This window comes from Cervus canadensis, chromosome X (assembly GCF_019320065.1).
Source record: "Cervus canadensis isolate Bull #8, Minnesota chromosome X, ASM1932006v1, whole genome shotgun sequence".
NCBI lineage: Eukaryota > Metazoa > Chordata > Mammalia > Artiodactyla > Cervidae > Cervus > Cervus canadensis.
Genome location: NC_057419.1, coordinates 67,383,494 through 67,401,896, shown reverse-complemented (window position 1 = coordinate 67,401,896; position 18,403 = coordinate 67,383,494). Strand labels below are relative to the sequence as shown.

General features: G+C 36.8%; 1 protein-coding gene across 9 annotated transcripts in view; it reads right to left on the bottom strand.

The window, feature by feature from the left end:
* Nucleotides 1-18,403, bottom strand: part of DMD (dystrophin) — a 2,532,480-nt gene that overhangs the window by 1,689,759 nt on the left and 824,318 nt on the right. For all 9 annotated transcript variants that reach the window (XM_043457704.1, XM_043457699.1, XM_043457698.1 and 6 more), the window contains exons 6-7: nucleotides 17,606-17,778; nucleotides 10,194-10,312 (exon numbers count right to left, since the gene is read on the bottom strand). In XM_043457704.1, coding sequence (XP_043313639.1) covers nucleotides 10,194-10,312; nucleotides 17,606-17,778 — 292 coding nt within the window. The remainder of the gene's footprint in view (nucleotides 1-10,193; nucleotides 10,313-17,605; nucleotides 17,779-18,403) is intronic.

Sequence of the window (18,403 nt, the reverse complement as noted above, 5' to 3'; positions counted from 1 at the left end):
TAATATGGGGAAAGTCAGCATTTATCCTGGAGGAAAGCAAAATAATTAGGAAGATCAGCTGTCTCTAATCAAGACAATTTATAGGAATGCAAAGTGAAGTAACATTTAATTTCCTCAATATTCCAGCCACTTGACATATGTTTTAGCTGCTATTTCCGAATGCTTGGGCATGCGTGCTAAGTCACTTCAGTTGTGTCTGACTCTGTGTGACCCTATGGACTGTAGCCCACCAGGCTCCTCTGTCCATGGGTTCTCCAGGCAAGAATACTGGAGTGGGTTGCCATTCCCTTCTCCAGGGGATCTTCCCAACCCAGGGATTGAACCCACATCTCTTATGTCTCCTGCATTGGCAGGCAGGTTCTTTACCACTAGCGCCAGGTATTGTTTAACTGATGGGAACCAGGTAGGTGCAGAGGTAAAGAATCTGCCTGCCAAGGCAGGAGATGCAAAAGACACGGGTTCGATCTCTGGGTCGGGAAGACTCCCTGGAGAAGGAAATGGTAACCCACTCCAGGATTCTTGCCTAGAGAATCCGATGGCTACAGTCCATCGGATTGCAAAAGAGTCACTCACGACTGAGCACATATACACATTATTCAACTTAATCCTTACAGTAACTCTATCAGGTAGATATCATTGATTCAACTTTGCACAATGAGCAAAACCGAGGCTCAGAAAGTTTCCCAGCACCATATAAATAATTAAACGCAAACATTGGATTGCAACTCAAGACTAGTTGGCTCTAGGAATGAAAGGTTAAAATCAGCCCTAAGCTTGCCTGGGAAAATGACTGGAGAATTTTGTTTTCCGAGAACTAAGGAGTCGAGATGATTGGTAAAGTCGTGCCTCTTTTGTCGGCTAGGTACAACTACTCTTAGGCTAGTGAGGAGGGGCTGTGTACTGACATGCAGGCCTTTATCCTCTGTTAGCAGAATGACTATCATTGTTGGTGGGAAATCATGGATAGAGCTTCCTCGTGTCAAGTTGCCCACATGAAGCCTCGCTCTTACCCCAAGTGCATAAGCTGCACATTCGCACCTTACGTGTGTATTCTGGGTGCTTCTGGGCCACTCAGTGTCATTCCAGCTTATCTCTTACCTTGTATCCCTCTATACAGCTAAGTCGACATAGTATTAGACTGAATTCCACTGCATCTGTGAGTAAAATTGCCAATTTGATCCCCTCACAACCACAGTGATCCTGCAGGCTCCAAAGACTATTACACATTGTCACTAAAAGTCATATATTCGGCCGAAAAACAGACGGCTTAACAAAACTAATCCTAGATCAATGACTTGCGATTAAAGTCAATCTATTTCTGGCATTAATATCAGAGATCATGAAGTTAACTAAAGCTGTTTCCCTCTTTTAAATGGATTTATAGGATCACAGACTTCTCCTGTGAAAAAATTATTTTACTGCCACTTTTAAATAGTTTTTTCCTTTTCTTTTATTATCCCTTTGTTATTATTAAAAAATTCCTCTGGAATAAGAGGCTTTATCAGCTGTGCCAATGAAAGAGATATTTACTGGCTGAAAAAGGGATCACCAAACCCTTGATGACAGGGCGCAGAGACACTAATTAGGATCAAAGTGAGAGAGGAAGAATATAAAGGACAAATAAATAAAAGGACAGAAAGCCAGGTACGACCTCCACACATAGGTTGTCTGGGACAAGCCTTTGGTGGAATCAGTGTGTGCGTGAGAGCATCAGTCGATCACAAATATGTCCATGAAGTGATAAACAGAAGAAGGGGTGGGGAGAGAGAGAGCTGTGCAGACAGCAGATAAGGTAAGTCCCTTAATCCTAACAGAGAATGTTTTTGGTAGCCAGTCTTACGTGACAGCTAGTCTATTTCTATTTTATCTGGTGGACGAACCATTTCTCATTAACGACAAGACTGTTAGCAATAAGCAATGCTCCAATAATTGAAGATTTGAACAGCAGGCTTAGTCACCTCTTGAGAAAGAAAATGCTAGAAATCTTTTAAAAACCTGGTAAAACAGATTCTGGGTTTTATCCTCTAAAAAGACATACCTATATAAACCATTGTTCTATTGCCACTACTTTTACCTTAGCTGTATGATAGTCTCACCTAATGAGCTTTTAAAAATTTCTGATGTCAGGGCCCAACCTCAGATCAATATAATAAAAATATCAGTTCTAATCCCAATGTTTTCATAAGTCTCCCCCAGGTGATTTTACTGAGCAGCCCCACTGGAAAGAATATCAACTTTGAGGAGAGGTAAAACTGAATTTGATTTTTGCACATCTTTCTATTGGCTGGAATGATCCTGACCTTGGTAAAGTTCTCTAAGCCTCAGTTTTTCCATCTATAAAATAATGATAAACTGCCCAAGAACTACTGCACAAAACAAATGTGAGGTTCCTAAAACATGGTTGTCTTACCGAAATTTTAGTTAGAGTTTACCAAAAAGAACTTTGTATATTTGAATTTATATCACTAGTGATAAATAAGAAAATTATTTTGTAGGGAAAACAGTACTTTGAGTTCAGGTAGAAGTCTTCCAGCAATATTTTTTTTTTTAAATCTCACAAGAATGATACTGCAGAACAATTGATTATTTCTAAAAAGTAAAAACACTGGATTTCAACCAACTTATTAAATTTTAATAGTACACAACCTCCCCAATCACTTAATAGCTGTTTCAGTTTTCTCATCTCTCAAGGGGACAGCATATGCCCCACTAACTCCACAAGTTTGCCATAAGCAAATAAATATAAAAGTGTACTATATTATTTTTAAGTATAATCACAAGACTACACTTAAGTCTTGAGATTATATAATTCTTTACAACAATTAAATTTCATTTTTATGAGAATTAAATTATCCTGTTATAAAAACTAAATGGCATCCACCAAGACTCTAGTTCATTACTATTTTATCCAAATACCATTGTAACTAATATATTTTCATTTTTATTCCATATTCCAGCTGTTAAATGGCCCATGCATTTTTATATACAGATATGATTTAATCAGAAAACATATGTACCAACCTGATACCTATTTTTCCTAGCACTCAGCTTTTAGGTTTTCAGATATTCATTTGAAAGTTCTATTTTTTTAATCAAACACAGCTAATTCCATTTTGAAGACTGTGAAATGAACAAAAATGTCCCAACTATAAGGAACATATGCTTTACTTTCAAACATCATCACTGATTTTATTAAAACCACATATAAATTTCAAAACTATTTTTGCCATTTTATTATCATTTTCTATAATCATTTGAATATTCAAAATGTTTTTAATTAACTCTACATTGTCCCATGATAAATAAGAAATACAAATAACAATTACAAAAAAAACTTTACTCATAATTGCTACTATCTCATTTATTAGACATGTCTTATTAAAATCAGTAACAAAGGAACAACAAATTTTGTTTCAAATATATTTCCTTAATAGACTAATGGACTCCTAGGGATGACATACCTGGGGATATCATCCACAAAGTATCGACTGTATGTCATTCAGCACTGGAACATGGTGGACATATTTTCCAACTGTTTAAACAATTTTATAGATGGCCTGTCAGTCGTTCAATATTATTGTGATTGCATAGGCATAGGATATTATGTTTCCCCCACTTAAATAAGGTGAAAGTCGTTCATTCATGCCCGACTCTTTGCGACCGCATGGACTATACCTCCATGGAACTCTCCAGGCCAGAATGCTGGAGCGGGTAGTTGTTCCCTTCTCCAGGGTATCGTCCCAACCCAGGGATTGAACCCAGATCTCTGGCATTGCAGGCAGATTCTTTACCAGCTGAGCTACCAGGGAAGCCCCTACTTAAATAAAAATTAGTTGTAAAAACCATCCTGGCAAAGTAATTAAAAAGAGATTCTTGGTAACATAGACAAGGATTATACTCAAATGCTTCTGAACAAATTTGGTAAAGACACTCATCCAGGATGAAAACCTTAAATCACATGATTAGATTATATGTCATTATTTAAATTCCACAATCTAGCAAGAAACTATATTACTTAACTGTGTGTTCAGTTGCTGAACCGTGACCAACTATTAGCTACCCCATGGATTGTAGCACACCAGGCTCCTCTGTTCATGAGATTTTTCAGGCAAGAATACTGGATTGGGTTGCCATTTCCTTCTACAGAGGATCTTCCTGACCCAGGGATCGAACCTGGGTCTCTTGTGTTTCCTGCATTGGCAGGTGGAGTCTTTACTACTGAGCCACCTGGGAAGCCCACTCATTAACAATGAATAATATTCCTTTTAACAAACTCCTAACAGAGAGTAAAAATATATATAAATTGGCCGACCATTTTCCATAAGGTCAAAATTGTGATGAATTAAAAAAGAACATAAAAATGAGTGGAAAATACCAAATTATGGTATAAAGGGTAAATTCAGGCCATGTACACACACTGTCTTTTTAATATTTTGCAAGTTTCCTTATTGTCTAAATGACTGAATTTGTGATGGTTGCGTTCAATTATTTCTGTCATCCAAGCAATTCAAATGGATCAAGAGAACAAGAATCACTTCAATTTATTAGTGATTTGTCCAAACTGTCCTGAAAATATTCGTTTGCTAGGTTACCTGAACTGAGAATAAAGGTAGATGATAGCATATCAAAAATAAACATGAGATTCATTCTCTTTCTCCTCCCCTCTCCCTCTCTCTTTGTCTCATTTGCTTTGTTAACATTTCAGGTTACTGGAAACTATATAGTAATATAACCATTTTTAAAATTTCTGTTGCAATAAGCAATTTGAAAGTTCTCGATCAGGAAACAGGAGATCACAACAGTAATATCTTAATGTTAGTATATTTATCTCTATCATAATATCAATGTAATATCTTTAGCCTCATTTATATGCTAATATTTATTTACTATTATTGGTAACCTTTTTACCCACATAGGAAGTTTTCATCTATTTATTTTGCTATGTATTACAAAGTACTGCCTCCCTGCCCCTTAAAGATCTTTCTTCTATAGTAGCAATGATAAATTTGAGGACGCCTCCAGATATTCAGCTAAAGTAATCATAACTCAAATGCATTAAATTATATTAAAGTGGCAATAGACAGTCAAAGTTAGTTATGCAATGTGTCTGCCCACAGAAAATACAAGTGTAAAAAAGGAAGATTCAGGATAAAAAACCTAAAAATAATCAAGGATATTCTAATAAGTATCCTTACTCTAATGATATGCAGGCTAGATATATGTTAATGACATTTTTCTGGACTTCAACACTGGCCATCAGCTTTTCTAATTATGTGTCAATGCTAGTTTCTGTTCTAATCAATGCTAATCAAAGTGTATATTTAAATTATTTAACACAATATTTCCCAAATTTCTTTACTAAAAGGTTGTGCTGAATATACATTAAGCAAATAAGATGCCAACACTAAATCTAATGTAGCCATTCCTTTGCTGATACAATAATGCCATCTCTAATTTACTTATTTCAACTGAAATCTACTGAAGTTCAAAATTAAAGGAATATTTTCATTATTATTACTTAACACCATTAAATGATATAATTCGGCTCTAATGATCAAATTGTAATGGTTCCTTTAAAAAGAAACCCTGGAAAAACTGGTCTCCTATTGATCTAATAGGACCACTATACTGTTATTGTCATATTTGTAAAAGCAGTTGATGATATTTTCTATTTTCCATAGCAAAATAGGTTGACTAAGAACTGTCATCCAAAAAACTTGAGATTTCCTATTAGATAATTACAATTTATAATATCTCTAAAGACACTCTGCCAGAGATAACAATATTAATCAGTAATACAAAACGATACAAAATAATATATTTTTGTTGCTTTGCCATCAAAAAGGCAATGGCCATTTTAATTCAATATGTACTATTAAAATACTTTAATATATGGGGAAAAAGAACATTTTGCCCTGCAGAGAGTTTGGCAGTAAAGTGTGTCATATATTTACAAGAATAACTTCTACTTGAAATGTTATACACATAAGGAATACCAGTATATTTCAACCTCATTACATTCTCTGAAAACCAAGGTATTCCACAATGGGTTCTAGAAAAAAATCAATCTAAATGATATGAAATGAGTGTGCCTGTTCATAAAAAGCTCAAGTTATTTACATCAACAAGATCCATCTGAGTTGGTTTTCTCTTTCCATTTTATCTTAGTGTAAATTACTTATTAGCATTCTTATTGTTAATGGTATCAAAACGTGATGAATGGAACAAGGATAGAAGCAAAAAAAGCACACTACTTGCTCAAGCCACCTAAAAAGAAGCCTTAAGGACTTTCTTTTACAACAAAAGCTATATATCTTCTCTTGATTACTTTCTGAAGACTAATCAACTGCATGCAGGTCAAGTGAAGTCAGAGACCATTCATTCAGGAAGAAAACTTTCAAAAAGCAGAGCTAATTCTTGGAAAAGTAGACTCTAAAAGCAACTCAAGAGTGATGTACGGATTAGCCAGGCAGAAAATAGAATCTGTGTCACCATCCTCACCCTGGGAAAATGAAGTGGATTAAAACCAAACTAATTGGCTTGTTAATGTCATTTTGAGGTCATAAATATTTCTTGAAAGCCCTAGTGTTCATCAAATTTTATTATTGTCATTCATTTTTCATTTAAAGTCAGTCTGGTAAACCATGGATGATGTGAGCATCATCTTGCACATCCTAGATGGAAATGACTTACTATAGTCAAAAGTCATCTAGAACTGGCACACATTTTTATCCCCGATTTTTTTTTTTATGTCTTTAAGAAGAGCATCTTCACTTTGCTATTCACAAGGAAAAGCTGACAAAGCATTCTCTTAATGCATAAAGTAGTGTGTGGATTTGCAAACAAACCAATTTGTTTGAAACTCAGGGAAGCAAACAATGCATATGAAACCCACAAAGCACTACTGTGTGTGTCTTATAGGGGAATCATAAGAGAAAGTGAATCGAATGACTCACAATAGGATATGTTTGGAAGGAGATAAACCTTTTATATCTATGAGCATAAAGACGCATAAAGTATTAAATAATTTTACCTTAGTTGTACTTATTTTTGCATATGTTAACATTTAAACTACCAGAAACAGCTCCTGAAATTGGTTATGCTAATGCCTATTGCTACTCATTTTAAAAGGCAATTCCACTTAAAACCAAACCTCAGGCCTCAAAACAACAGTTAAGGTCAAATGAAGCATACCAAAGTCGATATACACAAGATTTGAAAAGCTCCAAATTATATTTCAATGACTTGTTTAATTTGTAAATCAGCCCAATCAATAAAGCATATGTTTAAAATTCTAAAGACATTTTTGGGTAGGTATTTCTTTAAACCAAATTTAACCTCAATCCCCCAATAATAAGTATCTCCCCAAATGTAAAGCTGACTGTTTCATTAGCCTCCTAAGGGGCATATTAGATATGAAAAGAAAATTGCTTTGAAGAATAGCTGAAATCATCATGTATAAGCTAAAGAACCAATATGTGGTTAAATAAAAATATGAACTTCTCAAAGGTAATTACTATACAGGGCATGCAAGAAGTCTATGAGTCTGCCAGTGTGTTAGGGAAATATAAAAATGTGCATTAAAAAATTATAGCTCAATGTATTTTCAAGAGATGATATCAATGATAATTAAAAGAAAAAAATTACCTAAATCATAAGGATTTTTATTTTCTAATTAGTTAATTGCAAAGACAGAATGGTGTCTCTTACAATCTAAGACTTAAGTCTTTGAATGCACATTTGAGTATTTCCTTAACACACTGCCGGGAACTGATAGATAGCTAAAAAATGTTAAGATTTATACTGAATCCTTATCTTATTGAAATCCATAAAAAAAACTTTAATAAACCATTTTAGGAAATAGAATGCTCTTTGACTTGAAAGGGAGTCCATAAATAGCAAAAGCTTTCAGATCCAAGAGTTCATTGGCAAAATGAAACTATAACCAGTGGTTTGATCTTTATTAATCAGCTTGTATTTCATACTGCATTTGGTTGACTTCAAATTGTCAGGTTTGAGGTATTTTTTCCCTTTGTTTTTAAATTTATTTATTTTTAATTGGAGGATAATTGCTTCACTGTGTTGAGGGTGTTCCTACAAGCCTATATGATGTGCATTTCGACACACACTTGCCATGTAGGAATATGGAATTGGGCATATCAGGCTCTTTTACGCTATAAAATACATTACTTAACTGCCTTTTTCTGATTATAGGCATATCAATCTACTTTCCGATTATGATGTGGATGTCTATTCTGGATCCCCTTACTTCACTATTCAAAGGAGGACTTAGAGATCAAAAGCCATTTTATAACTCAACAAGGAAAAGATCTATTTTAAACTTACTAATTTATGGAAGGAGAGGGCACACACAAGAATGACTTGAGCATATATCTCTAACAAAAGAAATGACCGTATGCAGATTTAACAACAACAACAAAAAATAAAAAAACAGACTGTTAACAGGCTTATCCTTCAGGTTCACACACTATAGCTCTCATCCTCAGGGACTAGAGTTCATATTTTCATTATGTCTGCCTCTCTACCTCACTGGAGTATGAAAAAACACGTATATTGGTACTAGGAGTTAATAGTGAGGTAACCCTCCCTCACCTTTCAAGACAAGGAAATATGATTGATACAGTTTCTCCCTTAGAGCTAAACCAAGACTGGAAGGACACTGACCATCTATTGAAGCAATAAGAAGAGGTTAGAGGTATGTATTATCTAAAGGAGAGGAGACATTTCTAGTGTACTTAATCTGATTCCAACTTCACAAACATATTTGCATTGCTATAATTTTCCCTTCCCAAGTCCATATACAGGGGTCAATTACATATGAGTATATGTGATTGTTAAATATCTCATTTATAATATCTGAGCTTCCATTTTGATTATGTTAATTTTTTTCATCTTGTTTAAAATTAACTCCCCCATCACTATGGGTCTGCTATGAATAAGATAAGGCAATCAGGTTTCTGGGTCTGTAACACTAAGTAATAGATTCTGGTTGATGATAAATTCACCAGTGAAAGGCTATATCCTCTGAGTTTTTTTGGAACTTTTCCTGATGGGACCCATGATCACCACTCAAGGATCTCCTGATTTGGGACTGATTCAATATTCCCAAGACAGAAGAATTATATAACCCTACCCAAATATCAGCTTGAATTATTAATATATCACAGATAATCAATCCCACTGATACAGCTTCTCCAACTTCTGGGTTTAGAATGTGGTAAAGCCTCAGTAAAGAGAATATAGCTTGCAATTTCAAAGAAGTTGGCAGATTAAAAAGTGCCTCATAGGCTAGAAGAAAAGCAGAGGTCAGGAATTATTACCCCTCTAATCCACGTGTTTGTAGATATGACTATGTAGCACCAAACATAAGGATGGAATTTACTTAAGTGTAATATAAAAATATAAATACAGTAGTAGTAGTGTTAGTTGCTCAGTCATGTCCGACTCTTTGCAATCCCATGGACTGTAGCCTGCCAGGCTCCTCTGTCCATGGGATTCTCCAGGGAGGAATACTGAAGTGGACTGTCATTCCCTTTTCCAGAGGATCTTCCTGACCCAGGGATCGAACCTGGGTCTCCTGCATTGCAGGCAGATTCTTTACTGTTTGAGCTACAAGGGAAGACCCCATAAATACAGTGCTGCTCACCAACTAAAGAAGCAGAAAACGAATAACCATTCAATGGAGGACTTCCCCCACAGTGACCTATTACAACAGAATCAGCACCAGGAAAAGATTCCCAGATTTAAACAGTAAACCATGTTGCCTTTTATACAGTATATGAATGAAAGCGCCAAGAGTAGCTAATTAATTATAGCTGATTAGTGTATCAAATCTCTTGGTAGAATAAGCAAAACATGAACTTTTTATAATTATTTGGAGTCAGTGCACTCTAAACACAGTATACTTCATCTGTGAAGCATACACATTCTAAAGGCTTGTGTCTTTTTCTAAAGTTGTATATCTTGGTTTCAGATATTGGGATTTGAGAACTAAGATCATATGTGACGATTCATAATACATTTCAGGAAGGCAGAACATTTTAAATACACCTGGAATACAGAAAAACACAATGCACAGGTTCTAGTTTGTGCTTATTTTGTGGAAATGTGAAGTCTGAGATGATAAACTTTAAACTGCGCTAAAAACAGGCGCAGTTTAGAAATGCACCGACCTTCAGGATCCAGTAGTTTCTCTATGCCCAACTGATATTTGGCAACGTTGAATGCATGTTCCAGTCGTTGTGTGGCTGACTGCTGGCAAACCACACTATTCCAATCAAACAGGTCTGGCCTGAAACACACACAAATAAAAAGACAAATATAAACTGATTGAAAATGTTTCACGAGATTCACTTCAATTCTGATTTTTGATTGACAGACAACCCATGACCACATTCCTCAAGAGGTGAGTGTTCCTCTTCAGTACTTCTCAATGACAGTTCTCATTCAAACCAGGCACAATTATAATAGAAGATTCAGAAGAAAACAAAGTGGAATTGATTCTATTTTATCCAAGCAACAAAAATGTGTTCATCTCATCCAATCTCATGCATTTAAAGAGCAGCTGTTTGTTGGTATCTTTTAATTCTACAAGCCCTGCCCAGACCTCTTGCCTGAACTTCAGCCTCACATCCATCTGCTTACTCAGTATCTCTATGAGAGTCATGGCAAGACTCAAGTGTCAAAAAGTGACCTTCTGATATTCATCCCCATCTGCACTACCCCACCTCACCTACTTGTCTTATAGTTCTCCCTTCCTCAACAATCAATAACAAGGTCAAACTTGTGCAGCTCAGTATAGAAATCTTGGGGTCAACTTTGATGACTCTTTCACCCTCACAGAAGTTAGTTGGAAATATATCCAGCATTTGGCCACTTCACATTTTCCTCACTGCTAGTACGGTAATCCAAACCCCCTCTTAGCCTGCACAGATCACTCCATTAGCTTTCTAACTGCTTCCCTCTTCCCACCCTTGCCCTTGTCAATCTATTCTCAGCAGACTTGTTGCAGTGATCTGGTAAAATGTTCCATCATAACCTTCTCAAGTCCCTCGTATCGGGGGAGTAAAATTCATTGATTTAACTGTGACCTACAAGACCCTACACGCTCTGGCTCCCCATTAACTCTCTGATTTTACTTCTTGCCTCCCTCCTCATATTCCTCAGACAGGCTAGATCATTTCCTGCATCTGCACTTGCTGTTCCCTATGCCTGGAATTCTCTTCCCCTAGACATTAACATGGCTCACTCCTCCACTTCCTTTGAGTCTTTACTCAAAAGTCACATTGATGAGTTCTTCCCTTCCCTTCTCCCATCTAAAATTGCCTGCCCCCAAAACAAGTGTACATGGAATAATTTCCTATTCCTCTTGGTGGCTCTATATTTTTCTCCTTAGCACTCAATATATTGTACATTTAATTAATCTTATTTATCCATCTTCCGCACTTGAATGTAGAATAATTCCTGCCAGGTGTATTCACTTCGAGAAATCCAGCCTGATACACAGGAGGGGCTCAACAAGTATTTATTGACTTCACCAGAGAATGGTTGAGAATATACTATATGATTATCATTTTCCTTGATAACAGAGAAATACCCAGTCATGTAAGAGGCAGTTCTTATCTATATTGATTTTAAATATACTGAGGAAAAAATGTGTACATCATAAATTATATACATTTTAAGTATGATAAATACAGATAATAATATATAAAGTTTTCTAAAATCTGAAGGAAAAATATAAAGTGTTTTCTGAGGCTTAAGGGAGTCTTAAATGGTGATTTGGGTTTAGACTTAAGAAAAGTGCTTGAGAATAGAATTTTAAATTGTGTGGCTATTAGAGAATCAAAGCTCTTAGGGAAGGAAAGTGCAGAAGGTGACAGTCACTCAAGCCGCCATGGGCCTGGCTCCATTGGGAGATTTCCAGTATCAAGTGGTGGGAGATAGGGTGAGGAGTGGGGATTGGGGTGAGTTTGCAAAAGGCCTTGGCTGGTTAGGAATGACAATTTATCGCAACAACATTGGAAACCAATTGTTAAGTGCTTCATCACCTTTCCTGGATCACAGATACCTTTAAGAATCCGATGAGTTCTATGAAACTTCTACCTAGACAAAAGACCTATCCATATCTTTTTAAAAAAAAATTTGTTGTAGTGTAGTTGGTTTACAATGTTGCGGTAGTTTCTGTTGTACAGCAAAGTGAACCAGCCACACATATCCATGTACACCCTCCTTTTTGGATTTCCTTCCTATTTAGGTCACCACAGAGCACTGAGTTCCTTATGCTATACAATAGCTTCCAACTAGCTGTCTATTTTATACATAGTGACTATACATAGCATATGGGGAACTTCCCTGGTGGCTCAGACGGTAAAGCGTCTACCCGCAATGCGGGAGACCTGGGTTCAATCCCTGGGTCAGGAAGATCCCCTGGAGAAGGAAATGGCAACCCACTCCAGTACTCTTGCCTGGAAAATCCCATGGATGGAGGAGCCTGGTGGACTACAATCCATGGGGTTGCAAAGAATTGGACATGACTGAGTGACTTCCCTCACATACATAGTATATATATGTCAATTTCAATCTCCCAAATCATGCCAACACCCCTTGTTCCCCTTTGTTCCCCCTTGGTATCCACATGTTTGTTCTCTATGTCTGTGTCTCTATTTCTGCTTTGCAAAGAATATCATCTGTACCAATTTTTTCAAATTCCACATATATGCATTAATATATGATATTTACTTTTCTCTTTCTGACTTACTTTACTTTGTGTGACTGTCTCTAGATAGAATTACAAAGAATTTTAGGACTTTGGGGTCTGTCAACGGACTCCTGCTTAAGAATTCATGCTCCACAGAGAGGATGCTATGAGGAAAGGCTTAGCTGTTATTTTCTAAAAGCAGAATTCAAAATAAACATACAACTTTATTTCTCCTCTGACTCTCATTTCTTTTTCTCTACTTGCTCCTACCCTGTTTAATTCACCAGGCTTCTGTGCACTTCTTAGTAAATCTAATCTCCTCTATACACTCCAGATTAACTAGAATGACCAAAGACCTTTTAGAACCTAAAATGTGTATACACACATACACACACACACACGGAGCTGTCTCTAGTCCTGTGACTGTATGAAACAAAAATTAAATCCTGGATTATTTGGAGAAAGTTTTAACTTCACTATGCAACCTCTGCCCCATCTTCATTTCTCCATCTCTCAGCAAGGGAAGTGGAAAAGAATATAGGTGGGAAAGTGTGGGAAACTAGTTTCTCATCTACAGCACAGTAAACACAGTTAAATTAATATGATTTTTTTAAAAAGGGATTTCTTCCACATTTAAGCCCTTTCCCCTTCATCTTCTCCCCCTTCTCCCTAGCCAGTAACTCATCACCTGGATGAGGAGTTATCTGAGCCATGTAATCTATTTGAGCTTCAGTGTTTTCATTTCAAAAAGAAGGCAATGATGTACTGAATGGTCTTTGAGGTCTCTTCTAGCATTAAAATCAATCTAATAAAATGTTATTAAAATACACCATTTATTAACACTTTAAATAACTGTGATTTTCAAATGCATAAAGAATTGTAAAACTAACCAACTGAAGAGGAAAGCCACATACTCTCCTCCCATGCTGACCTAGACTATAACTCATAAATAAGAATGTGCAATCAAGGATCACCAGCCTTCTGAGAAAACTGACATACTGAGTGAGAGAGCATAGCCTAGGAGAGTCCTCTATGAATCCAAAACCTGGGCTCTACCACATATTAACTGCGAAAATATTTCAATCAAAAGTGGAACCAGAGGATACAAAATGGAGAATTCCACACATGTGCCTTAAGCAGAATGTAATGTAAGAATTCAGAGGCTAGTTTTCTATAAACGCCTGCTTTACAGAAATCAAGCCTTATCTCCCAACCAATGAATATCCACTCAGAATCTCTTCCCATCCTTAAGGCAATGAACTTACTGCCTGCACTCAAGCTGGACTGTTCCCTCTTTGTGATCCTTGCCCATACACACAGTCTGCCCCAAACTCCCAACAGACTCACCTGTATCTCACTATAGCCAATTTCCCAAATTGCAATTCCTCTGTTATTCCTGAATAAACTCAATTTCTGATCGTTTGAGATTGCCTCCTTTTATCTTTCTATTTTGGGTGACACAGTCAAATGGTCTTAGATAAATCATATAACCTCTCCTGTGCCTCAGTTTCCCAATTTGTGAAATGGGGACAATGATAGTATGTATGTCATGAGAAAACAGATGGGCCATTGACCATAGAATAGTGCCTACACAGTAATAATTGCTTCAAAACACTAACTTCTATTACTTTGTTTTAAGCTTAATTATATTTATAAAATAACAGTAAAACACTTTCAATTTATAGATTCAAGCCAAGAACACCTAAACTTATAGAAGAGATATAAATGTACAATACCACTGATGCAAGAATAATAATATAATAACAGAATAGAAGGTGGAGAGAAGAAGAGGAAGTATATATAAGGATGATAATTTCCTCATCTTTCTTTTCAGGTGGTGAACAGATCTTGTCTAAACTTGATGAAAATAGGTATACAACTGTCATTTAAAGTCACACAGGCAACAACTGTAAGAATAAAATGATTATAACATAGTAATGAAATCAAGAAGTAGATGGGGATGAAATGTAAGATGTGTGGGCTTCACATTAAGGAATAAATCCATCTACTGTCAGAAATGAATTAATAAAGAAATAAAATATTTATAATTATGAAAACTATCAGAGAGAATAAAAGAAGTTGCCAACAGTAACTACTAGCAAGTAGAGTGTGCTGGAATAGGACTGGGATCAGGAAGATATATTTTATTTCTTTCTGCCCTTTTCTTCCCTAATGTCTGACTGTTTCTAAATCATGTGCTATGTTACTTCTATGGGAATAAACTAAGAAATTAGAAAGAAAATTTTATTGCAACTATATACTTAGTGCAATTTATTTGCATATTTTGAGCATGTCTTATGTCTTGTGAAAGTCGCTCGGTTGTGTCTATTTGTGACCCCATGGACTGTAGCCTGTCAGGCTCCTGTGTTCATGGAATTCTCCAGGCAAGGATACTGGAGTGGATAGCTGTTCCCTTCTCCAGGTGATCTTCCCAACATTTTTGGGGGATCAAACCCAGGTCTCCAGCATTACAGGCAGATTCTTTACCATCTGAGCCACCAGGAAGCCCAAGAATAATGGAGTGGGTAGCCTATCCTTCCTTTCTCTGGTGGATCTTCCCCACCTAGGAATCAAACTGGGGTCTCCTGCATTGCACGTGAATTCTTTACCAGCTAAGCTAATTATCATTTGGTTGTTTTTCCCACAGAAGTAGAATCTGGCTTTCTTTTAACTGCACTGTAGTGAACTCTGTCTTTTAATACTTTTAATTCCTTACATATTAAGAGAAAATTTAGCCTTAAAAAAAAATAAAACCACTAACAGACTGATCTTTGGCAAGGCTCTTTGTCAATTCCTATGCTCTTTGTCAAGTTCACGCCTTTGTTCTACATAATCTCTCAATTAATTGAAATCAGGACACTTCATGACATTCCTGTGTTTCAATGACAATCATCCTGAAACAAAAAGTTCAACCATTTTCTTTCTCTTTAGATAAACAATATGAACATTTGTCAGAGACAAAAAGAAGACAAAGATGATTCATGAAAGAGTATTAGCAACTTTGAGAAACCTCTTGAGAAGTAACCATGTATAAAAAAGGAGTTACTGGTGATTCATTCAATATGACAGAAGAATGTATCAACGGAGATATTTGGAGAGGCAAAGAGTAGGTCAGGGACAGGGAGGGAAACCTAGATATGTTTACTGCATTACTTAGAACTATATTCAGAAATCATGAAATAAAATATTAACAAATGTAGTCTGTGAACATGCTGGCAGGACTGACGTCATCCACTTGAAAAGAAAATGCTAGCAAGCCAACAAGGACCACATAACCTGATCCTCAATATTTCTGTTCATCTGCAAATGTGTACATGAACAGCAAGATCATATGTTCCAGCCCTTACCATGAAGCATGTGGCTGCATAAATGAACACTGCCTTATAATGCAGAATGAACGTCTCTATCCCCTCTCATCTGGCTTTATTGAAGCTGTGGAATATTTTTCTTCGTGTCACACGTGGGGGAAAACAACATTTTTACGTTGTTTAACATGCCAACTGAGAGTGAGCCTGCCTCCTTTCCAAAATCAGGTTGCTGAGTCATTCACCTGGAAACTCAGTCTGGATGGGGTTAATTAAACCCAGCTGGAGCAAGACATCTGACAAAGATGCTTATTTAGAGAGCGTTTGCTCCCAGACTGGTAAACCAGAAAGAAAATTTATATTCTGGACACTTCTAGAAGCAAGATTGGCACAGGAAAATGGTAGAGTAGACCTGTCGAGAAGCCTAAGATCAAAATGAGAAAAGATAAACTGCATTGAAAATCAGGGAAGATGCAGACCAGTGGCATTTCAAACACAGTTAATAAGGCAAGCATTTGACCCTGGGGACTGGGCTGGGTAAAAGAAATGGGTAATAAGAAAACCAAAGCAGATGTTCCTTACGGATAATGTATTATACATAGAATGTATATGAATGCATTCATTATATATAATGCATGTATTTACCGTGTTGTTTTGCTTTTTCTTGAACTGTTATTAATTCACTTACTGATCTCCTTTATACAAGAAAAAGCAAACAACTATTTTGTTATCTTAGAAAAGAGTGTAGTATGACAAAACCCACTGAAAAAATAAATAAATAAATAAATATAAAAAAAAAAAAAGAAAAGAGTGTGAATACAGTTAAGGACATTTGGTTCACTATGTCACACTGAGTTCCTCTTATGAAGACGGACAGAACACTCTCTCTGACACTTTACAGGAATCGCTCTGCTATTACAGAGCAGTTGTTTCTTTTGTTATTCTGAGCACCGAGTCACAGAATTAATTGTGGTCTGCTCTTTGCCTTCGTTGCTAAGATGCTCAGAACCTCTTTTAACCCCAAAATGAATATATTTTTTTTTTCCAAAATGTATATTATATATATCTATACACACACACACATATGCAGGGCCTTATAGTTTTTGCTATCTAAGTGTGTATCTGACAAGAGAAATGTTTCTTTTTCACATTATTAATCTGATGATGGTAATTAATTGCACTACAGCCACTCACATAAGATCTGCAACTATTTTTAATGCTAGAGTTGAGGTTCATATTAACACATTATTTGTACAGAAAGACCAACTCTATTCTTGGCAAAGTTAGAATGTAACCTTGATTTTCTGGCAGAGTCTCAATTTCAAAGGTGCTGATCCCCTCCCCCATCATAATCACATTCATGCTCTGAGAGTTTTACTATTTCACAACTAAGTGATATATCACTTTAAAAACAGGATATTCTTATTCAGAGCATCCCAATGGATGGATAGATCAATATGGTCAACATAAAAATATGCTGCATCGTGGAAAATGATCTGGAACCAGCCTGGACAAAAATACATCAGTCTCTAAATTAATACTTACAAAAAATTATTCAGTGTCTCGGAAATCTCCTTACCTATGACTGTGGATGAGCGCGTTCAAGGCCAAACCATCAGACCAACTGGTGGTGAAGTTAATGACATTAACCTGTGGATAATTACGAGTTGATTGTCGGACCCAGCTCAGGAGTATCTTCTCACTGTTGGTTTGTTGCAATCCAGCCATGATATTTTTCATTACATTTTTGACCTACATGTGGAAAGAAATTTTCATAAGAAAATGCATGAACAAGAAGCACACAAACTTAAACCTAACTAGTTCAGCAGCGGTGGTGGATTTGCACTTATCAGGAAACCCTCCCATGATTAAACGAGATTCATTTGTGAAAGGCTTGGCCAGTTACGGGCACCCAGATTCACCCACTCCTAGAAGACAAGACCGGAGAAGGCAATGGCACCCCACTCCAGTACTCTTGCCCGGAAAATCCCATGGATGGAGGAGCCTGGTAGGCTGCGGTCCATGGAGTCGCGAAGAGTCGGACATGACTGAGTGACTTCACTTTCACTTTTCACTTTCATGCATTGGAGAAGGAAATGGCAACCCACTCCAGTGTTCTTGCCTGGAGAATCCAAGGGACGGGGGAGCCTGGTGGGCTGCCGTCTATGGGGTCACACAGAGTCGGACACGACTGAAGCAACTTAGCAGCAGAAGACAGGACAATGGTCAGTTTTCTCCCTGCCTCGAGATGGTGCTCCTTAAACAAAAGAATCTTGAAAGATGATTCTCAACAAAGTGTCTGGCGTGAACCAGAGCACCAGCCGCAGACAAAAATGACGGGCCGGCAGGTTGGCCTGGGTTGGTTTCTGCCTCATTT